At 37.7% G+C, this 24,794-nt stretch overlaps 2 protein-coding genes across 2 annotated transcripts; both read right to left on the reverse strand.

Annotated features, from left to right (window-relative positions):
• Positions 1–893: 893 nt before the first annotated feature.
• Positions 894–10,699, reverse strand: LOC146471239 (adenosine receptor A2a-like). The gene is made up of 4 exons (XM_085121042.1): positions 10,687–10,699; positions 9,809–10,032; positions 4,467–4,654; positions 894–1,518 (listed from the first exon to the last, which is right to left on the reverse strand). The coding sequence occupies exons 1-4, from the start codon at positions 10,697–10,699 to the stop codon at positions 894–896; spliced, it is 1,050 nt and encodes a 349-aa protein (XP_084977168.1).
• Positions 10,700–14,200: 3,501 nt separating this feature from the next.
• On the reverse strand, positions 14,201–17,682 carry LOC146471240 (uncharacterized). The gene has a single exon (XM_085121069.1). It carries the CDS (start codon positions 17,201–17,203, stop codon positions 16,733–16,735), a length of 471 nt encoding a protein of 156 aa, XP_084977195.1. The 5' UTR covers positions 17,204–17,682; the 3' UTR covers positions 14,201–16,732.
• Between the last annotated feature and the right edge of the window lie 7,112 nt (positions 17,683–24,794).

A 24,794-nucleotide genomic window follows, 5' to 3' on the forward strand; every position in this document is an offset into this window, starting at 1 on the left:
CCAGCCCATGAAAAATTGACTAAATGCCTGGTCAACATAAGCAAACCTAACAAAAGGGGAAACCTGGTTTTCTAGGTAATATTTGCCTATTAAACTTACCCTGAAAGCCTGGGAAAACCATGCTAACGAGGCCTTTTAGGTCATGCTTGGTAATCACATTAACCTGAAAGTCAGGGAAATCTAGATTAACCAGGCTTTTATGGTAAAGTTTTGGAATTACAGTTACCCTGAAAGCTTTGTTAAACCAAGTTTACCTGGTTTTTTAGGTTCTACAGGTGCCAAAACCATCTTCATCAGTCTTTTAAAGTAACTTTTAACAAGCTTGCAAGAACTAGACTTTTAACCAGACTAATTTTTTGCTTAGTCTGGTTAAAGCAGACTTGACCAGGCTTATCAGACTTTTACTAGGCTTTTGTCGCCAGGGTTGTACGGAGCGCCTTAAAATGTACTTTGCGTTTTACAAACACAATCAAAAACCTAAATGGTCTAGAAAATGTAAACAGAAATTCCTCAGTTGATAAAAGTCACAGAAAGGTTATCACATTAAACTAGACGTAATCATGCTCTGTACAACCTAATGCGATTGTTTGACATAGACATGGGGACCCTGGATTTCGATCGTTGTCAACGCCCCCAAAACGTCCTTACCAAAAATATCTTACCCAAAAAATTCACCACAAACTTTCTAGCCTCAAAAAGCACTTTTTCAAACTTGGGAAAGGTTCTTTGCACATTTCCGTCATTAGACGGGTGTGATTCGGTAAAAGATGACGTGTGGATAGGTTATTAATGCTCTTTATCATTTTTCCTGAAAAGCTTTCAACTAAAAAAAAACCGTCGGCAACTGCTTGAATTTTGTACATAGCTGTCATACTTTCGGTAGCTTGCCGTGTTTAACGTTTTCTATTTGGGGTGTGAGAGAACCTTGAGAGCTCAAAGCCAGTTCCCTGTCTTACTTCAAGATTCTGCCGCCGTTTGTGACAGAATTTACTCAACGTATCTTTAAATAACGGCATCCTAAAGGTGTACACGAACGGATTGACCATAGAATTTGCCAAATGAAGAGCCTTCACGAGCCAGTAAACTAGTAGGGAAACACATTTTGGGCAGAACTCATTCACAGTATACACAACAAAGGCAGGCAGCCAACACACTAGTGATACAGCAATTACTATGAACAAAGTCCTTGATAATCTTAGGCTATGTTCTATGGATTGATTGCTGTGGGCTGCTATTTCAGCTGATGCCCTGCGTAGTCGATTGTGTACCTTCAAATAACTTGCGCAGGTTAACAGGATGGAAATAAAAAGGCAAGTTCGGATGGATAAACTAAAATGTCTCCTATACACCTCGTTGTAAAACGTCGATAATAAAGACAGTCCAGCCATGCAGAACCCAACTACCCAGACAGTAACAATGCCGTAAATGTAAACTCTAGTGTTTGTTACACGATGGCGGAGCGGCCATAGCACCGCGTAAACCCGCTCAAGAGCGATAAGAGCGAGAAAAAACGATGTACTTCAGGCAAGGAGTTGAAGCGACGATGAAGGATACGTTAGTATCTTTTCTTCTCCTTTAGCTGATGTCATTTTATCAAACTTCCCGGTCGCTATGACAATGGGTTCCGATATATTCCCACAAGCAAATCAGCGACTACCCGGTTGATCAGCAAAAAACAACTTCGTTTTTGATGGAGTCTCTCTGTCAAGAAGACAAAAATTGCGAACGAATTCGCAGTGATGATAAAGACTGCTTCCAGCACGTAGACAACGATAAATGTAATGATCGCTGAATTTATCATGTCTGTGTAACTAGTTGTGACTTTTTACCGGGATCGACAAAAAGTTGCTGTCTGTTCTACGCAAAATTACGAGAATAAGGTTGGAACACAACTGAGCCTGAGTTCAATTTAAATACGCAGTTTTACAGTTTAAACTAGAAATACGTGACTCACACAACCTTGCGAAGCTAGGGCTGGGTAGACCGTTGATTTGGAGTCAAGGAATGGGCTAGGACAGCTAGAAAATATGAGTTCTTGTTCTTTATGATAGTGACTGAGAGGATAGTGTGCCCTTTGAATAACCCCACCCTTGTGCCAGTGGTTTGACCACACCCACTCTATGTGATCTCATCCACACAGACGCTGGGAGTCAGACACTGTAGTTAGCAGTACGTTAGGGTGCACCATTAGAAATGTGAAAGAGTGGGGGGGCGGCTCCCAAAATAGGGGAAAATTGTGCAAAAGGAAAATGTAGAAAAAAAAGAATCCTGCATTGCAAAGAAAGGAGAAAAAAGGATTTCAAGGTTGGTATAAAAAATGTGGCAGCCCTGCTGGTTGTGAAAAAAAATGATATTCCTTTCTGGAAAGCCCTTCCCAACCCCACAACCCCCCTTGAATTTGTAATGGTAAATCCCTGACCAAAAGGTTCTATAAATTGCCTTGATCTCCTTAGTCATCCTTCCAAACCTCTGTTAATTGGTCACTCTGGGGACTAGCCAACTGATTGCTTAATCAAGAATACGGTGACAAATTTATCTTCATGGGTTTGAGAAGTAGTCACTCAAAAGAGTGTAAGCATATAACAGAAGGGCAAATAATAGATACTATGGGCATGGTTAAGTGTTACCCTTTCCCACCAACCCTTTCACTACCAGAAGTGAGCAGCATTATTTTTGAAATATCCGTATAATTTCAATCCACTGTCAAGCAGACCGGTAATAAGAATTAAGGAAATAAAAACAATAAGGGGATAGTGTTTTGCTTTAACACCAAACTCTAAGGAAAAGCCAACAACGACATGAATATTTATAACTTAGAATTAGCTTTCAGATGTTGGTAGTGCAAGGATTAGTTTAGTCAAAGTGTACAACACTTTGCAAATGATATTGAAAGGGAGGGGTTCACATTTCAGCGCATCTGCATGAATCTAAATGGTTGTTTTTCTATCTTATCAACCTTATGGTCTTAAAGAACCTACTCACATCTACTTCAGTAATCACATTCTATAATATTAGTCCAAACAAAATGAATGATGACCAACATTCACAGAAAATGCTATTGGATCGTACTCATATTGTCGATATTGAATTCTGGCGTTGACCCATATGATTTATTCCACAGTTGATGTGTTTACAACTATTTGAATGCCAAATAACACAATCATACGAAATGTATTACCCCCCGAGTTACCTATTGCCTTCCCAATGGTTTACTAACAACGAATTAAATTAAACAGGGTCTATTATAGCGAGCAAAGGCGAAAAAGTCTTTTCATTCATGGACATGCGCAGAACTGTGACCCCTCCCTTTAACAGAGACATCTCAGAAGATGGTACATGTTCATGTAGCTCATCCTTTTGCTCTCCAACCACACCCCCACCACACCCACCCCCTTCCATCCTAATCATTTTAATGATTATAACATTTGTTATAGTTATATGTTATAGTTATAGTTATATGCTATAACATTTGTTATAGTTGCATCTGCTTTATTTGCATAAACAAATTTCAGTTGGCAGTATGGGAAGTGATTCCGATTCTCTTTGTTGTAAGTAGTCAGTGAATAGTTACGAGGCAAGACCGCAGGGAATTGAATGGATAGGAAATGGCTATATTTTCGTAAAAGAATTCAATTCCCCTTGAGCTCTGCTTACTGTTCACTAATGAAGTTGTTTGACTGTACTTTGTACATCGATGTCTTTACATTGAAATGCAATTTTGTTGTCACTTACCTGGCAGAAGAAGTTAGGATGTAAAGATTAATGTTTATGCTACATCTATGCTGGCAACACTAACTAAACTAAAAATAAATTTTATGTTAAAATGAAATTCTTGAAAGTCGACTATTCTTATTATCACTTACCTTAACAAGAAAAAATATCTAGCATGTAGGAAGTGGGTGTGTGAGATTTTAAAATGAAGCTGCATTTGTGAAATATAGGCGCTTGACGTTTGTTTAAATTAATGGCGGTGCTGATATTGACGTGCAGTGATTTCAGCCAGTTGTTGTTATCGTTCTTCTTCTCTTAGCCTTTGTTGTAATTGCTTGCTTTTAGTTTTACCTATCATCTGGAGTCTTTTGAAAGGAAAATGGCTGGAGAACTACACTATCTAAAGAGTGTACTCTGGAGAGTGCCACAAAACTACATCCTGCAGCTCTTTCGGCTTTTCCTAGGTCAATTACCACGGTAAATAATTTTTCTCCTTGCGACTTGTGGATGGTCATTGTTCAGTCGATTAACCAGTCGTTGTTCCTGGTATGTCCGAAGCGTTTGTAATCGCAAATTTCGTTCCTGTTCAGTCTCATTAATCAGTCTTTGTGCCTGGTTTGTCCGAAGCGTTTGTAATTGTAAATCTCGTTCCTGCTCGGTCTCATTAATCAGCTTGATTTCTTCGAATTCGATGCAATCAAAAATCACGTTCACCGGGGGTTTCGTTATTAAATTGAGCACGATATAAATCTAACCTAAAATGCCTCTCTTCTAAAGTTTCTAATGCACGCCTACCTTGGTTGTACTGCCTGTGATATCGTAATCTGCGGTTCCTCTGCTCCTCTGCTTCCTCCTGACGGCGCTGTCTTTGCTGAGCCAAGCGACATTGTCTTTGCTCTGTGGTTTCGTGCTGTCTCCTTCTTCTTCGCTGCTCGCGGTGAATCTGCAGTCGTTGTTGAGGAGTTTCGTTGTTTTATCTCTCTCGGTGAATATGTCTTGTCCCTTGTGCGTGCTCCTGTGGTTCATTTGCATGACAATTTGGTCGTGCTTCACCAATACTAAACATTTTTTCACTCCTCGATGAATTACACGTTTGGCACTCAATGTAAACATGAGAGGGCGCCATTGTGAGGCAGCGGTTTTCCTCGGTTGTGTTGCATAGCAACTACGAATTGCGCCTGGCCTCGCTTTGTCTGACGTCATTCATACTTTGTTTGCGCACTGTTGCCAGGCAACAGAACGGACACCTTCAAAGATATATACATATAAATATATTTTCCGCGCGAATTCGCGCGGCTTGGCTCCCGAGCACAGGCCTTCAACCCGACAAAGTTATTAACCTCGCTATGCTCGGGCCATCGGCCCTCGCTTCGCGAGGAACAAAAGCGAGTTATAATTTTGCAAGTTAGTGTATGACAGAAATACAATTGTGAATATCTAATTTTGCTGACTTTGTGATGAATATTCTTCCAGCACGTTCATTAGCTGTGACGTTCAGATCATTTTCGTCAAAAGACGGATGATTGAGAAAAATTAATAAACAAACACGTCACTTTGGAGTGACGTGAAACAAGGTAGGCAGATATCCTTTCTTTTATCCTCTGAAATCGATAGTAAATACGTTTGTGAGATATTTACCTTTAATTTTCTAATGTCGTGATTATATCTTTAACTCATTATTTTCCCAACATCGCACAACTTAGCCATTATCGTTCCGTTCAAAAAAATGGAGAACGGCGAAATCCAAAGCTGATCACAAAACTTAACCCCTCCTAAAATAATTGATTTAAATAAAACAAAGCATTCCTTCATCAAATTATGAGCAAAGTTTTACCATTATTATCCATCTTTTTTGTTTTGTTTCAAGAAAGTTTCTCCTTTACGCAAGCGGCAAGCGACGACGGCTATGGATTTGAATTTCTTCAAGAAACATTAATAATTCATAAGCCCATTGACCTATTAAATGGTCGATAATAAATCACGTGCAGTGACTTTATATCGATAAACCTCCTCCTTATTAGTATGCGGTGTTTTATCACTTGATAAAACACTCCTTATTAGTATGCGGTGTTTTATCAGCTGACAAAACACTTCTCGTTAGTATGTGGTGTTTTTCTCCTATGCTAATTTCCAGCCTTCAGAAGAGTATAATTGATATGAACTCTATTGACATACGCTTTTCCAGGAATGTTTTTGAAGCCGTTCAAAAAACTTGCAGTAAGTATTTTATCGTGTCTAAAACTACTCGGCTGCTCCTCGTGGTTTTAAACCTGATAAAACACTCCTCCTCGTTTTTTTTAAACATTACGTAATGAATTGTGGGTAGTTGGGTGATGTAAAGATAAACAGACATGTAACGATACAAATGTGACCTGGGGAGACAAATGTAACGATAGGGTTTTGGCTATTTTCTGAGAAGAGTTTGGCTTATCTCGGTGACTTGACTGGTACTCGACGGCGAGCAACTATTACTTGAAAATTACTTGTGATCGGTCCGTGGACCGAAAACTAGCAACGGGCTGTGCTAGCGCAGTAAACGGGGAAGAAACTTTGCAGAGAAAACTAGCTTGGCAGCCGGCACGCGTTACAAATTGCCAGAGGTTCAAGGTCTAGTTTCTTTGTTCCATGGTGAAACAGACGGCAAAAGGAGAGATCTTCTTGGACACAGCAACTTTCTTTATTGTAGAGTAAACCTTGCAGATACTTCACAACTAATAGAAATCTGTTGTCAATCCATAGTAGCAATCGTAGGTAATCATAGGTAATCCTTTTACAACAGTTTCGGGATTCCTTATATGACACAGTATACAATGGAAACAATAGGATGATTGATTGTGAACTTGATAACTTGCAAAAGGTCTGATTGGCTAAATTCTAGACCTATCTGACAATAAAAGTGTACATCTGTTCCGTTCTCATAAGATAGCTTTTTTAGTTATTGAAAGCGTAAATGTAGGAAGGAAGCATACATCGTTTGAGTTCAGCGGCTGTTCTTTTGAAATGTAAAACACCGCCTAGATAAATATTGATCATATGTTCTTTTGTGCATAATGTTCCATTAGCAACCGGACAATCTATTGAAAGGAAGTGTGATTTACCGGTAAAGAGTCAAGGTTCTGTGAGTGACTGAACGTGCCATTGAAAAAAACATATGCTCTATAGTTGCTTATTGTGGTAGCTGCTTCCTATTCTGCATGTCACTGTGTGATAATGAGACATCTTTTCCAATTCGAGGAAGGGGGCGATTTCCTATCGTGACACCCCTACCTTTATTTGAAAATCTCCCGGTTTTCGAAGACACTAAGTGAATAAAATAACACGATTCGGATAAATATGAAGGAGACATGATGACTGAGTTGCCTGCATCGGGTTTTTTAAATACTGGAATTCAATAATGGGGTATTTGAATAACATGGTGTTTTCGTTTTTTGCATACAATTCGATCACCATATATCTTCTGGAAATGATGTACTCTTAGTGAACAATCTGCACGCTACAGGAAATCTTTACTTAACAATCGTTAATAGCTTGTGTTCAGTTTATCTTCTTCGTCAGTGATATCGGATGAGCTGTTTGCTTTTCTTGCATGGTGTATAACTCTTCGCTTCCTGTGGTTACTGTTTGGGGGGTTAACTTGGATCTTTTGCAGCAGTGTGTTGCATACTATTATCGGAGTTAGGGCAGTGTTGGAGCTCTTCAGACGGACATGACTGAGCCGAAACATGAAGAGTGCGCTCACAGACGGGTTTTCACTGGGTTTGTAAAAAAAAAATGCTTGTTGGTCTTGGACTCGAATGCTCCGTGCTAGGGCTAAGTAGGCTGAGATCTTTTGCCAAACTCAATTTCGGTATCGTTTCCCCAAGTAGCATGACCATGACGAGATATCAGCAAAAGAATAACGAGGAACTAGAGAAGGAAGCTAGATGCCTTTTTGCACTGTTGGACAAAACACTTGTAGCTAGGGGTAAACTGAGTGAGGCTCGAAGTTGATTGCTCTTCATTTTCTCGGTTGTAGGAGAGGTTGGTAAGAGCTAGTAAATTGGTCAGAGGTCTTGAATTTTCTGCTTTCAGAGGTAGCGCAATAGGGTAGGCTTTGTCTAATGTTAATGTACCTCTCGAAAAGTTAATGATAACGTCATTAGTTAACAAGAAATCTTGGCCAAGGACAGCGTGGTGGTTCATGTCTTCTATGACGAAAAATTGGCAGGGGAAGTTCCTTCCATTTAATGATAAGAGCACCTGGATCTGGCCAATAGTTGACAGCTTTGCGCCATTGACTGTATTCATGTTTGAATAAGTGCTTGGTGCCATGACGGGTGGATCCTCTGCGCAAAGGACCTCTCTTACAAAGCAAGCATTAATGACATAGATGCAAGCTCCTGTATCAACTAGGAGGTCAACTGGACAGCCATGGATGTTTCCACGGACGAAAGCATCACTAATTGTTGGTTGCTGCCCGCATGAAATGGTAGTTTTAAATGAGACTGTATACCTTCGTTTGCTTTGGAAGAAGGAAGGTGTTGGCGTTTTGTACATTTTGATGAGCTTTCTTGTGTAGATTACTTTGGCTGGGAGTGGACGTTTGCTGGGGGTTCAATGGCTTTTTCTTGTTTGTAACTGGGCATCCCTCAACGCGGTTCAGAAGGATTGCTTTGGGTGTCGCTGAGTATTCTGACTGCCTGTAATGGATGGCTCCAACTGATGCATGTCGAAGTTTCTTGAGTCACACTGTGTATTCCAGCTTGCTCTTGATAAGTGGGTGGCTTTTTGTCTGTATCAATCTCTGGTCGGATAACTATCTCTTGCTTGTCATTTATGAGCATGGTGGTAGCATCTTTAGCATGGGGAGCAGAGAGGTACAGTATTCATAAGGAGTATCAGGAGCAGACTTCGATTCTATCTTGTGCACACTAACACATTTGCAGTTCGTTGAGTGTTCCGCGGTAGCAGCTTCAAAGTTTGATCGAAGCCATTTCCGCGTTTGAAGGGCTGGACGAGGTTGGCTGGCTTCGCCCTGCAGAGTAAGTTGGTTCAGCCTTTTGGCAATCCATAGTGGCGATCGCAGGTAATCATAAGTAATCGTTTGACAACACTTTCGGGACTCCTTATATGGCACAATATACAATGGAAACAATAGGATGGGTGTGCAAAAGGTCTGATTGGCTAAATTCTAGACCTATCAGATGCTACTATGGCAACAGTAACTCAAAACCCTTCATTTTAAATGGCGTCGGTTCAGTCACGAGATTAAGTAAGACACAAACAAACTAGCGAGATTTGAACTGTTTAACATAGACAACTTGTAGGCGAATTTAAGAAAAAATCTGTAATAGCGCTTTAAAGCAAATCAAGAAGCGATTTTTACAGACTCATATCATTTAGTTTGTTCCAGCATTGTACGATAATATATCAAAGAAAAATGAAACTTATCCGACTTTCTCATTTTTGTCCGAAGGACTTTTCTGATAGCAAAACATTCTCTACGTACATTTAGCATCTTAGTTGGTATCTTTGTTTTAAAACCGCTAGCATCTTTGTTTTAAAACCGCTAAAAATTAGGACGCAGCTAAGTAGAAAAGCTTTGTAGAAATCGAGATATTCGGGAATGCCCTTACAAATTTAAAGAAATCCAATGAAGAAAATTATTCACTTCCGAACACGTTCAGTTGTCTCAATTTTTTCAGTTGTCTTCAATTTTTTTAGGCTTTCCTTTGCAACTGCTTAAGTTGCGTACTAACTGCAAGGATCTTTCTTCTATTTGATCTTTCAACCGCAGTTCAAAATATATGTTTCATATATTTACATTCATTTAAAGTAATAAATAGCCAAATGTAGATCGAGACAGTAAAATAACTCTTTTTCACCTTGATGTTATACATCAATAATAAAGACAGTGCAGCTGTGCATAACCCAACTAACCAGACGATACCCACACCACAAATGCAAACTTTAATGTTTGTTGCACGATGGCGGACCGGCCATATCACCGCGTAAATCCGCTCAAGTGCAATAAGAGCGAGGAAAACCGCCGATGTGCTTGATGCAAGGAGTTGAAGGGCCAATGAAAGATTTCTGTCTCGTTTTCTCTTCCTCTAACTGCCGTCATTTTAGAGAACTTCCCCGTCGATAGGATCAATATGGGTTCCGATATTCCCACAAGCAAATCAGAGACTGCCAGGTTGATAAGTGTTAAAAAAGTTCGCTTTTGATTGAGTCTCTGTGTCCAAAAGACAAAGATGGTGAAAGAATTCCCAATGATGATAAAGACTGCTTCCAATACATAGATAATGACGAATGTAATGGCTGTTGAGTTGAGCGTGTCTGTGTCAATAGTTTTGGCTTTGTGTCCTTTTCACAAAAGGGTCTTTCCGCTTTCTGTGACGAAAATCGCCAGAAAGTGCGTTCTGTTTCACGCAGACATCAGAATGCGTTTCCAGCGCACCTCAGCCCAAGATAAACTTATAAAAATGCCATCTTTACAGTGTAAACAATAGTGAGTTGAAATTTAAATAAAAGGTTTTGTACGTTGATCGTTATGTCAGAAATACGTGTTGTCATAGTTGATAAAAGGCAATGGTTATGAAGCCTGACAAACGTGTTTATTATATGTTTTTGTAACCGTTTTTTGCCTTGACCGTGCGCAAACTACAATTGTGCACAGTCGTGGCCCTTCCAACATAAATTGCATTACATTGTTTTTATTACAAGTCCCTCAATTAACTATGGCGTTAAGAATACTCAAATTATTTATCACGAATTTTCGCCCTAAGACAGGTAATTGAATCTCAATGTTGTTTGGCCGTAATCGAAGAAATTCTAATAATATATGTGCAGTGATTTGAGACAAGGGTGGATAGAATTTATACTGTTTTTTCCTCTGACATCGAGAGATTATCGATGACAAATACGTTCGTTTTTCATTTGCTAATGTCATAAATACGTTATATGTGCCTATTATTAGTTGCCTAATATTACATAGCATCGCCATATTAACTCATACAATTGAAAACGGCGAACCCAAAGCATCGCCTAAACTTTTTCTTCAAAAATGAAATAGTTTAAATACAACCGACTGTTTTGCTACAACGTATTATACGCAATTCCTCTATTTTTGTGCTTATACTTTTTGCTTGATTAGCAAGATCGTTTCTACTTTACGCAAGTGACGCCTATATATTTGCCTTTCGTAAAACGATTGCCTTTTTAAATGAAAAACACTGCACGGTACACTAAGAGAAAAAAAAGGAAACTATAAAACCTGGGTGAGAAAATAAATGGTACATAAATATTTATTTCATTTCCTAGCGTGATGAGCATCACTAACACTATAATATTTGATATCACCCGCGCGCAGTACTTGTCACAACTACCAAGTTTAGATTTTCACAAAAATATTTGATCTTTGTGAGAAAATAAATCTCACAGCATTTAACTTGCATTCCCTTTATTAAATGCTAACCTGGTTTGCCAGGAGTATTATTATTTTCTTCAGGTGTCTCATAATTGGTTTAAAGTAATTGGCCTTACCCAATTTTTACTTTGTTCAAAAGCGCTATATAAACCCATCTCGGCTTTCTTGTGTCTTAAATTTTATGAAAGGTTTATAATGAGGCCTTGGTATTTACTCTGCTACTCTCATGAATTGTCCAATTTCAAGTCACGTTTTTGCAAACTAAAAAAACTCAATTAACTTTCCCGTTTCTATTCTGGGAGATGCGGTTTTCACAGTTTATCTTATAGTATAATAATGTTGTCGGGCATTGCGGCGTATAGTATTTTCCGGGCTAAAATGGAGAATTCAGTAGTGAGAATAACTCAGTTGCCAGCCAATCAGAACTGCAAAATCATTCAACTGCTCGTGCCAATTTCTTGCTTGTTTGACTGGAAGCTGCCATCTGCTGTCCTGCAAAGCTATTGCTTTGAGCTACAAAATGGCTGAAAACCCTTACAAAAAAACAAATTCTTAGTCTTCTTAGAAAAAAACGAAGACGGTAAACAGAAACTCAAAGAAAAATCGCCTTGCGCCAAAACTAAAAAAAAAAAAAAAAACAACTTCGAGAAGTTCATTGCCTGGTGAGACTCCATTGTGCCCTGCACTCCGTGAGCCCTACAGAATTGAGCGGCATTCTTCGGAGATTTTATGCAGAGGTTAAAACAAACCAGAAAAAGGATCTCACATCAAATGCGGTGATCGGTATAGCTGCAATACACCTTAGAGTTATGAGCCAGCCTATTTCAAGATTCATCAATATTATGATCGAAGTGTTTCTCCGGTAAGAAATCTTTGAAAACTGTTGGAAAACCGTACCACAAACGAGGAAACCCCAAGCTGAAGCATGTAAGTCTTATTAAAGCTGGAGATATGGAGAAACGCATGTTCAATTTCTCGATTGACTGTCCATACAAGCTTCAAGAACTTGTGTGGTTCAATCTGTCCTATTATTCTGTAAATCAGTCAGTAGATGACCGACTGACTGACTGACCAAAGCACGGTTCATCGATGCCTGGCTTCAACTTCTTCTTAGTGGAAGCGAAACAGCTGCTATATAATCTTAGAGCAAGCAAAGCTAATTAAAATAAAAATTCCTAGAATTCTATTCTGTTCTGTTGTTGAAGTTTGAATTTGAAAACTTAAAATATTTTTCCGTCGTTGAAACGGGGCAAGGTCACTAGCGGTCTACATCAATTTCCTTAATGTTTATGGAAGGACTTGCAAGGTTTGGTATTATTTTGTAATATCGTCTACTTTTTCACAATTTGAGAATTTTTCAAAGGCTTAAAAAATTGCCTGGATTAGTATCCAAACCACTGTGATACATAGAGGATTCATGAGTTTAGGCAACTATGCAGCTTTGTCATTCCCATTGACCATGGTTCACTAACTCATGTGTTTAGAACTTCGCTCATATGAACTGGACAGGGAGCAAAAACGTGGAATCTAACCTTGATTAATTTTGCTGAATCTGAAGCGAGCGAGGAATTAGGGACAATGACACACCCCATGTGTAAGACTTGCAATTTTTTAATCTACTGCGACACCTACAGAGTAGGGCGAACTATCTTAAACCAGTAAAGCCATTGCATAGTTTTGAAAATCAAATATTTTGTTTTGTTACGTTCTCGTTGCCGCGGGCAAAGTGATTTCGTAATATACCCCAAGTCGGCCGCGTCTCCGTGAGTGTATCGCTCACTCTAATATCCCTGAGAGAAGTAAGAGATTACTGGTAGTCTAAAACAATAAGAAGAGCTTTTAAAACAGCTCATCTGTTTGTTGTCTCCGTTACCGGCTTCCGTCGCCAGTTTCGCGCTCTCTCACGTGTTTTGTTCGCTCTGTTTATCCTTGAGCGAAATAAGAGCCGACTTGCATTGGCCGCAATATTCTCTAAATCTCCGACATTCACTAGTCATGATCTCTCATTTCCCATTGTTAATTTCCCATTCCCATTCTCCCATTCCTTGTTTTAGTTACATCCTCGTTTTAGTACCATCCAAACTGCCGTTGACACCTTCGTAACCAGAGCAGCTGAAGACAAGTTCCAGCTTAATGAGACAAAGTGCAAGGAACTTGTAATTAACAGTAGTGAAATCGAATGCGTTCCTAAAGCTAAGATTCTAGGTATTCATGAAATCGGAAAGAAATCTAGGAAACGGATGTATTGCCTGTCACAGCTCAAACGCTCTGGTCTCGGCACACAGGAGCTAATTCAATTTTATCGAACTTGTATTCGTCCCCTTACTGAATATGCTTGTCCAGTATTTCATGATAGTCTTCCAAAGTACCTTTCCGAAGAGTTAGAGAGGTTCCAAAGGAGGGCAATGCTCGTCATTTTTCCCTTCAAGCCCTACCAAGAAGCCTTGGCTCAGGCTGGTCTTGAAACTCTTTCAGCAAGAAGACAATGACGGACGAACAAGTCTTTTTCAAAGATCACAGAGGACAGGAATAATAAACTCCATGTATTACTCCCAGAGAGGAACACCTGTCATTACAATTTGAGGAAGAAACGAAAGTTCAACGCTAATTTGAAGACAAATACATTAAACAATTCATTCCTTCTTAGCAATGCGCTCAAATTGTAGTTTTTGTCATTTTATAGCTGTTTTTTTAACCTTTGTAATTTTTAAATTTTTTAAAAATTTTTTCTTAAAAGCTATATAATTCAACCCTCGGGTTGCAGTTTAGTTTTTAATAAAGCATCTATCATCAGCATCACTTTTAGTTTTGTAAGCATACTAAGTATTTTTAACAATTTAGATATAGTTATTGTGGTTAGTACTCTGTGTATTGTAAGTATTGTTAATAGTGCTCAGTATTGTAAATCTCATGTTATGTATGCAAAAAAAAAAAGTTTTTTGTAAAAAGTTTTCATTTCAAAGACTTCGTATAAATTTTTTATTTCATTTCGTCTCATTTTACATATAAAAACAAAAGCGAAGGAGTTAATGTAACATCAGATATTACTGTGTAAGTGATGCTTGTCGCGTTAAGAGATTCAATATTTAAAATCTATTTATTTTCTCAACTGTGTTTACAGATCATAGAGGCAACGAGATTCTGTCAGTTTCTCTAACATTACGCAACCAACAATTGTTGATGCGGTGCAAATTTACTGTTGCTTGCGCAAAGTAGAAACGCTCGTTTAAATGAGACAAAAAGAGTTGGATAATTATGGTAAATGCTTGCTTACAATTGATTCGATGACGTAATACGAGAGTGAAGGCTGGGTGATGTTTTGGATCTCACAGTTCTCCTGTTTTTTACAATGAGAAGATATCTGCTATGTTGTAAGACAAATTAGTGCAATATTAGGCAAATAATGAGTTAGAAATATATATGGTATTTGCAAATGAAATGTAAATATCTTACAAACGCATGTATTTTATCATCGAAATCAGAGGATAAAAAGGCAGTATATCTCAGTGTCCTGCCTCGTATGAAATCGCCCCAAAAGTATGTCCTTTTATTTCATTACTTAACTTTCCTTCTTTGGACGAAAATAATTAACGTGACAGAACGAACATGCTGAAAATATTACTGACACAGTCGTCAAAACTGAATATTTAAAAAGTGTGTTTCCGACAAACATCAACTTGCGAAAGATATTATCTTGTATATTATATTAATTGCAAAGGTGACGCATTTAAATTGAGCTTGGACTGAGGTGTGCCCAAGGCTTATTCTTGCGTGGAACAGGGAGCACTTTCTGTCGATCCCGATAAAAAGTCACAGCTACTTGTATAGCTTTTAGAGACATGCTAAACTCAACGGTCATTGCATTCATCGTTGTCTATGTGATGGAAGCAGTCTTTATCATCATTGGGAATTCGTTCGCAATTTTTGTCTTCTTGACAGAGAGACTCCATCAAAAACGAACTAGTTTTCTACTGATCAACCTCGCAGTCGCTGATTTGCTTGTGGGAATATCGGAGCCCATTGTCTTGGCGTCCGAGAAGTTTGATATGATGACATCAGTTAAAGGAGGCAAAAAGTGGGAAGCAAATCCTCCATCAGCGCTTCAACTCCTTGCCTCAAGTACATCGGTGTTTTTCCTCGCTCTTATCGCTCTTGAGCGGGTTTACGCGGTGCTATGGCCGCTCCGCCATCGTGTAACAAAAAACAGAGTTTACATTTACAGCATCGCTACTGTCTGGGTAGTTGGGTTATGTATGACTGGACTGTCTTTATTATGGCGTTTTTACAATCAAGTGGATAAGAGATATTTCATTATCTCCATACGAATGTGCCTTTTTATTTCTGTTTTGTTTATTTGTGCAAGTTATTTTACGATACACAATCGATTGAGCAGCACATCACCCGAAATAGCAGCCCACAGAAATCAATCCATCGAACATAACCAAAGACTGTCAAGAACTTTGTTCATAGTAATCGCCGCATCACTTGTGTTTTGGTTACCTGCTTTTGTTGTGTATACTGTCCAAGAGTTCTGCCTGCAATTTGTTTCCTTGCCCGTTTATTGGCTCATGAATGCTCTTCATCTGGCAAATACTATGGTCAATCCATTTGTGTATACCTTTAGGATGCCAATATTTAAGGCTGCGTTGAGGAAATTTCGTCGCAAACAGCGGCAGAATGTTGAAGCAAGACAACGGACTGGGTTTGAGCTCTGGAAGTTTTTCCAATCTTCAAATAGGAAACATCAACCAAGCCAAGCCCACCAAAGAACTGACAGGAATGTAGAAATTCAAGCAGTCGTTGACGGTGGTTTTCAGTTGGAGTCTTTCCAGAGAGAATGAAGAAGAGGATAGTAACTCTTGCACACCTCAACTTTCTCCGAGTTTCAGCCGTCTCAGGCATAAAACCTGCTTGAACTTCCGATGAAAGGATTGTTATTCTAACAGGTAGCAAGTAATCTAATAAAAATCTTAAAGGGTATTTCCCTAATGTCTTAACGTTCGTTTAGAATGTTTGATCGGGTTATGATAACAGACGTTTAGAGCCAAATGATAGAAGTTGTTGCAAGGGGCTGTTCAAAGATGAGTTTGCTCATGCTGTGAAGACAAATTTTCATAAGTTGTAAATAGTAATCATCGTATTTAACTATTTTCAAACACAACCGAGCTATTTTCAAGCAAAATTTAGTTTTAAATAATAATAATAATAATAATAATAATAATAATAATAATAATAATAATAATAATAATAGTAATAATAATAATAATAATAATAATAACAATAACAATAACAATAATAATAATAATAATAATAATAATAACAATAACAATAACAATAACAATAACAATAACAATAACAATAACAATAATAATAATAATAATAATAATAATAATAATAACAATTTACATATTTATTACATTCAATTATTTAAATTGAAAAAGTATTCGATAAACCATCAAACTATATTATAAATGTAAAAAAGAAAAAGTATGTATAAAAATTACAGGACGCTTCTCGAACATTGCTTCTAATTGCTCTTCTTACTGTTCTTGACCCTCTAAGACAGAGTAAAGCTGACCTATGGATGGCAAAAGAGACTTTAAAACGTATCTAAGAGACCGTGGTGTTATAGTTCTCTCCTATTTTCACCGCGACTAGCTCTGCCAGCCTGTCATGGTATCTCTTGCACTCTTCTCCCATGCCGCCTGTTGTTGTAAAGACCAATGGTGTAAATGTTCCCTGTTCCACGTCCATCACTTCTTGCGTATACAATCTCTTCTTGTCGTTCTCTTGCTGCTTGTATATCTGCTTGAGGTCCAGGTCTCTATAAGAGTCAGCATTAGGGTAACATACCCGTATATCGTAGAGCGCTGACCTTTGTCTTTCCCAAAACCCTCTGGCATGGATGTCTAGACGAGCGTCAGGAGCTCTGTTAGCTCCACTTGGAAGCGACTCTCCCGTGAGCTCCTGGAGGACGGGCTCAATCTCGACATCATTGCAGACCATGCTAAGCATGTCTGCCTCAAGATCTCTTAGCTCATTATGGCGCTGTATTATGAAGCCGCCACGCCTGCAGATCATGGCATGATTAACATTAAAGACATCGCCACACACGCAGATAGATAGGTTGTCAGCGATTTCCCAGTCATAACTGAGCTTTAGAGCGTCTCAAAACTCGACCTTGTTCAGAGATAAGCCCATTTCATCGATTGGTATGACTGTTAGCCAGTTAGATGCACCTTGCTCAGAAGCAAGTTCAACAGCGCGTTGTGTCTTCAGAGTAAGAGAGTTCTTGATGTCATTCAGTCTTGTTCGAAACATTTCGTCTTTCTGTCTTCGCACACTCTGCTGTAGTGAACTAACAATGGCATCATTTGGTGTTTCATGGGCTTGTGAAACAATTTTCTCGTCTTCATTGACGCTTAGTACTGTAGATCTGCGTCCTGGCTTGTATTTATAATTCCAAGCCCACCCAGTCTAACTGCCAGTGCCAAAAGGTCCCTTTCACTTGGCGTTGTGCAATGATGGTCCGTTATCGACGGTATTATGGCGCGTTCTGGTGGTTCTAGTAATAACAATAATAATAATAATAATAGTAATAATTAATTATTGTAATAATAATAATAATAATAATAAATTAGAAATTACAGTCATTCATATGACCAATTTGCATTCCACTATTCATAGGCTAAAATTTTGATGAAATAAAAAATTATTAGAAAGAAATAATAATTCTGCTATTCCCACAAGCGCATCAGCGATCGCTAGGTTTAATAGGTCCAGAAGAAAAAAATGTTGAACGAATTTCCAATGACGACTAGGAGTGTTAGGTAATAAATGGTTTTTGTGTTAGACATGTCCCTGTTGGAATTGTTCTTCTTTTTTTCCAAATGGATCTTTTTGTATTCTCTTACGAAAATCGACACAATGTGTTTTCCGTTGCACGGAAAGATATTCAAGAACGTTAGATTACGCTGTAGTCGAGGTTAGATTGTAAAACCTCAGGATAGAAGAGTAAATACCAAGAGCTAAATCTTTCATTCATAAAATTTAAAAGACACAAGAAATCCGCGATGGGTACACATAGCACTTCTAAACAAAGTAAAAATTTACAGAGCAAGACCAATTACCTTAAACCAATTAAGAGAAACCCGAAGAAAACAGTAATACTCCCGGCGCACCAGGTTACCATTTAATAAACGGAATGCAATTTAAATAATATGAGATTCACTTTCTCGAAAAGTTTAAACATTTTTGTTAAAATTTAGAAGTGATAGTCGTGTCAAGCAGTACATGTGATGTAAAATATTACAGTGGTAGTAATGTTTATCACGTTAGGAAGTTGTGTAAATATTTATGTGCCATTTATTTTCTTTTTTGTGCTTTCAAAACGAAGAGCGAGGAAAATGTGCCAGCTCTTCTTTCATACCGTGTGCACCCAACGGTCGTTTGGTCCAGTAACACTGCTGTAATTGTACAATGTTTAACTTTTTTTTTCTTTTCTTGTTTAATTTCACCAGTAAACTGTGTAAAACTTTCTTTGCAGTGTTGTTCATTTAAAAAAAGCAATTATCTGAGTTTAAGAAAGGCAAAATATTAATATAAAGGCGTCACTAGCGTAAAGTAGAAACGTCCTTGCAAATCAAACAAAATGTATAAATAAAAAAAAAAAAAAAAAGGAATTGCTTTTAATTTGTAGTAAAACGGCGCTGTATTTAAATTATTTTATTTTGGAAAAAAAACGTTTAGGTGATACCTTGGGCTTCACCGTTTTTGTGGATTGATGTGGTCTGATCAGCCAATAACATATTTATACATAAGAGGATAAAATGACAAACGAACGTACTTATCGATGTCAGAGAATAAAAGGCAGTATTAACCCGTATACAATATCAAGCTCTGCTTTAAAGAATGGAGCCATTTTGTCTAGCACGACTTTGGCTTCATTTATTTATATTTGTTTAAGAGGCCCAGAAAGCCATAACAGTACTATCTACCGGTACTATCTGCCGACTGATGTGGCTCTCTTCATAGGCAACAGTAATCAGGCTATAACATATTTATAACATTAGCAAATGAGAAACGAACGTACTTATCATCGATTATCAGTCGATGTCAGAGGATAAAGGCCGGCAATATTTCCCCGTATACAATATTAACCTCTGCTTTAAAGAATGGAGCACATTTTGCCTAGCAAGACTTTGACTTCATTTGTTTATATTTATTTATGGGGCCCAGAAAGCCGTAACAGTACCATCTGCCGGTTAAGAGCCGGGCAGCATATCTATCCTGCCTCGTCTCTCATCCCCGCATATACAATATTTCTTGTTTCAGGCCAAACAACATTGAAACTCAATTTTCCGTTTTAAAACGAAAATAAAAAATTATTTGAATATTCACAAGCCGTATTTCTGACACATACATAAACGTACAATAGCTATTATTTAAATTTCAACTCACTATTTAAGTTAAACTGTAAAGATGGCGTATTTAAAATGAACTTTGGCTGAGGTGTCCATTCTCATATCTGCGTGGAACCGAACACATTACTACTTTCTGCCGATTTTTCGCTACAGAAAGCGAAAAGAATCTTTGATTGAAAAGATGCCAAAATTACTGGCACAGACATGTCTACGGGCATTACATTCATCATTATCTACGTATTGAAAACAGTCTGTATCATCATTTGGAATTCGTTTACCATCTTTGTCTTCTGGAAACAGTGACTCCATCAAAAGAAAACTTGTTTTCTGCTAATCAACTTGGTAGTCGCTGATTTGCTTGTAGGAATATCAGAACTCATTGGCTTATCGAATTTACAGAGCAAGACCAATTACCTTAAATTAATCAAGAGAAACCCGAAGAAAACAAATGAATAATACTTCTGGCGCACCAGGTTAGCATTCAATAAACGGAATGCAATTTAAAATCACTCAGCTGCGAGATTCATCTTCTCGAAAAGCTCAAACATTTTGGCTAAAAGTTAGAAGTGATAGTTGTGGCAAGTAGTACGTGTGATGTAGAATACTTAAGTGTTAGTGATGTTTATCACGTTATAAATTATGTAAATATTTAAGTACCATTTATTTTCTTATCCGTGCTTTTAAAAACCGTAGAGCGAGCAAACAGCTCTTTTTTCATAACGTGCGCACCCAACAATCGTTTTGGTCCAGTAGCACTGCTTTAATTGTACAAAATTACTGTTTTATTTTTATTTTTTATTGCACCGTACTCTGTGTAAAACTTTGCAGTGTTTTTCATTTAATTAAGGAAAGCAATTATCTGATTTGACGAAAGGCAAATATAAAGGCGTTACTAGCGTAAAGTAGAAACGTTCTTGCAAATCAAACAAAATGTATAAAAAAATAGAGGAATTTCTTTTCATTTGTAGTAAAACTGTGTTGGATTTAAATTATTTTAATTTGGGAAAAAGAAGTTTACGTGATGGTTTGGGCTTTACCGTGTTCGTGGATAGATGTGGCTCTGTTGTAAAATATTAGGCTGCTGATCAGCCTATAACATATTTATAACATTAGCGAATGACAAACGAACGTACTTATCATCGATTATCATTTGATGTCAGAGGATAAAAGGCAGTATTTCCCCGTATACAATATCAAGCTCTACTTTAAAGAATGGAGCACATTTTGCCTAGCAAGACTTTGACTTCATTTATTTATATTTATTTATGGGGCCCAGAAAGCCGTAACAGTACCATCTGCCGGTTAAGAGCCGGGCAGCATATCTATCCTGCCTCGTCTCTTATCCCCGCATATATATTATTTTTTGTTTAAGGCAAACAACATTGAAATTCAATTTTCCGTTTTAAAACGAAAATAAAAATTTTTTTTGAATATTCACAAGCCGTATTTCTGACACATACATAAACGTACACTAGCTATTATTTAAATTTCAACTCACTATTTAATTTAAACTGTACAGATGACATATTTAACTTGAACTTTGGCTGAGGTGTCCATTCTCATATCTGCGTGGAACCGAACGCATTACTACTTTCTGCCGATTTTTCGCTACACAAAGCGAAAAGACTCCTTGGTGGAAAAGATGCCAAAATTACTGGCTCAGACATGTCAACAGGCATTACATTCATCATTATCTACGTATTGAAAACAGTCTGTATCATCATTGGGAATTAGTTTACCATCTTTGTCTTCTGGAAACAGAGACTCCATCAAAAGCGAACTTGTTTTCTCTTAATCAACTTGGTAGTCGCTGATTTGCTTGTAGGGAAAATCGGAACTCATTGGCTTATCGAATTTACAGAGCAAGACCAATTACCTTAAACCAATTAAGAGAAACCCGAAGAAAACAATAATACTTCTGGTGCACCAGGTTAGCGTTCAATAAACGGAATGCATATAAAAATCACTCGGCTGCGAGATTCATCTTTCTCGGAAAGTTTAAACTTTTTTGTTAAAATTTAGAAGTGATAGTTGTGGCAAGTAGTACGTGTGATGTAAAATATTAAAGTGCTAGTGATAATTATCACGTTATAAATTATGTAATTATTTAAGTACCATTTATTTTCTTATCTGGCTTTAAAAAACGTAGAGCGACCAAAATTTGTCAGCTTTTTTTTTCATAACGTGCGCACCCAACAATCGTTTTGGTCTAGTAGCACTGCCGTAATTGTACGATATTACTGTATTATTTTTTCTTTTTTATTGCACCGGTACTCTGTAAAAAAAACTTTCTTTGCAGTGTCTTTCATTTAATTAAGGAGAGCAATTATCTGATTTTACGAAAGGCAAATATAAAGGCGCCACTAGCGTAAAGTAGAAACGTTCTTGCAAATCAAACAAAATGTATAAAAAAATAGAGGAATTTCTTTTCATTTGTAGCAAAACTGTGTTGGATTTAAATCATTTTAATTAAAGAAAAGTTTTCGTGATGGTTTGGGCTTTACCGTGTTCGTGGATAGATGTGGCTCTGAGGAAAATATTAGGCAACTGATCAGCCTATAACATATTTAAAACATTAGCAAATGGCAAACGAACGTACTTACTATCGTTATTAGTCGATGTCAGAGGACAAAAGGCAGTATTTTCTCGTATACAATATCATGCTCTGCTTTACAGAGTGGAGCACATTTTGCCTAGCAAGACTTTGACCATATATTTATATTTATTTATGAGGCCCAGAAAGCCGTAACAGTACCATCTGCAGGTTAAAAGGCAGCATATCTATCCAGTATCGTCTTCTTATCTCCGCATATACTTTATTTTTCGTTTACGGCCAAATTACTTTGAGACAATTTTCCGTGTTAAGACGAAAATCAAAAATTATTTGAATATTCACAAGCCGTATTTCGGACACATACATAAACGTACAATGGCTATTATTTAAATTTCAACTCACTATTTAATTTAAACTGTACAGATGACGTATTTAAATTGAACTTTGGCTAAGGTGTCCATTCTCATATCTGCGTGGAACCGAACGCATCACTACTTTCTGCCGATTTTTCGCTACAGAAAGCGAAAAGACCCCAAAGCCAAAACCAAAATTACGGGCACAGACATGTCAACGGACACTACATTCATCATTATCTACGTATTGGAAACAGTCTGTATCATCATTGGGAATTTGTTTACCATCTTTGTCTTCTGGAAACAGAGACTCCATCAAAAGCGAACTTGTTTTCTGCTAATGAACTTAGCAGTCGCTGATTTGCTTGTAGGAATATCGGAACTCATTGGCTCATCGACCATGAAGTTTGATAAAATGACCGCGATTCCAGGGAAAGAAAAAAAGGCAAGAAGTTCCTTATCAGCACTTCCACTTTTTGCATCAAGCACATCGGTGTTTTTCCTGGCTCTTATTGCTCTTGAACGGGCTTACGCAGTACTATGTCCGATTCGCCATCGAGCAGCAACCACCAAAGCTTACATTTACGGTGTTGTTTTCATTTGGTTAGTTGGGTTATGCATAGCTGGACTGTCTTTATTACCGAAATATTACAAAAAGATGGAAGGGAGATACGTTACTCTCTCCATACACATTTGCCTATTTATTGCTCTTTTGGTTATTTGTGCAAGTTATATTAAGATACGTAATCGATTACGAGGCCGGACATCAGCTGAAATAGGACTCCAACACAACCGATCCACTGAACAGGACTTACGACTTTCGAGAACAATGTTCGTAGTAATCGCCGCATCGCTAGTGTTATGGCTGCCTGCTTTTGTTGTGTACACTGTAAGAGAGTTTTGGCCGCAACGTGTTTCCCCGCCTGTACACTGGTTCGTAAAATCTCTTCATCTGGCAAATTCAATGGTAAATCCATTCGTGTACACATTTAGGATGCCAATATTTAAAGAAGCTTTGAAGAAATTATGGCGCAGACGACGCCAGAATTTTGTCGTACAACCTGCTCAGGCGGACGGAGTGGGTTTGAGCTCTAGAGGTACTCTCACTCCCCGAATGGAGCGTACAAACAACACTTCAACCACGCTAAGGCACTCAAATACTGAGATGAAAGTAGAAATTAAAGCAGTTGCCGACAATGGCTTTCAGCTGGGGAATTTCCAGGGAAATGAAGAAGCGAATAGCAAACGAACCACAGGCAGCTTTTAACATAAGTAATGTGTGAATATAACAACATGGAAGAATATAACACAAACATTAAGATACGCAATGGATTACGAAGCAGATCAGCTGAAATATCACCCCAAAAGAATCGAACCACTGAACAGAACTTAAGACTTTCAAGAACAATATTCATAGTAATCGCTGTATTGCTTGTGTTTTGGCTACTTTTGTTGTGAACACTGGTAGAGACTTCTGTTCAAAATATGTTTCTCAGCCTGTCCACTGGTTCGTGAATTATAATAATAATAATAATAATAATAATAATAATAATAATAATAATAATAATAATAATAATAATAATAATAATAATAATAATAATAATAATAACAACAACTACTATAGTGACAACCAAAATACTGACAACAAATGTAGAGCTGAATTCAAGCAGTTGCATACGATGGCTTTCAGCTGGAGTTTCGTAAGGGAAACGAAGGAGAGAATAGCAAACCAACCAAGGGAGCTTGTAATGTACCCTTAATGGCATGCATTTTTCCGTCCGTGTATAGACCATAAAGTATCTTTACGCTTTGTGAAAAACGGTACGGATCATTAGGAACTTTCTTCCAACCTTATCAGTTTGTCTATATTGGCATGGACCACCCTCGTAAGTAGTTGTGACTTTTTGACGTGATCTGCAAAAGTGCTCTCTATTCCAGTCTAATATTTAAATACGTTTGAAACAAACCTCAGCTTTAGTTCAATTTAAATACGCCACTTTTACAACCGAGTTTTAACAATAGTGAGTTCAATTGAGATTATATCTTTCGCAAGTTCATGTTTGTCGGAAGCACACTTTTTATATTAATTCAGTTTTGCTGATTGTGTTATGAATATTTTCAGCACGTTCGTCCTGTCAGCTTAATCATTTTCGTCTTAAGACGGATAATTAAGTAAAGAAATAAACGAACGTGCTTGTGGAGCGATTCGACACAAGGCAGGACAGATATACTGCCTTTTATTCTCTTACATCGCCGATAAAATACGTTCGTTTGTAAGATATTTACATTTCATTTTCTAATATCACAACTGATATCTAACTCATTCTGATTTGCCTAATATT

The sequence above is a fragment of the Pavona decussata genome, unplaced genomic scaffold, assembly GCF_977016875.1.
Source record: "Pavona decussata unplaced genomic scaffold, jaPavDecu1.1 SCAFFOLD_105, whole genome shotgun sequence".
NCBI lineage: Eukaryota > Metazoa > Cnidaria > Anthozoa > Scleractinia > Agariciidae > Pavona > Pavona decussata.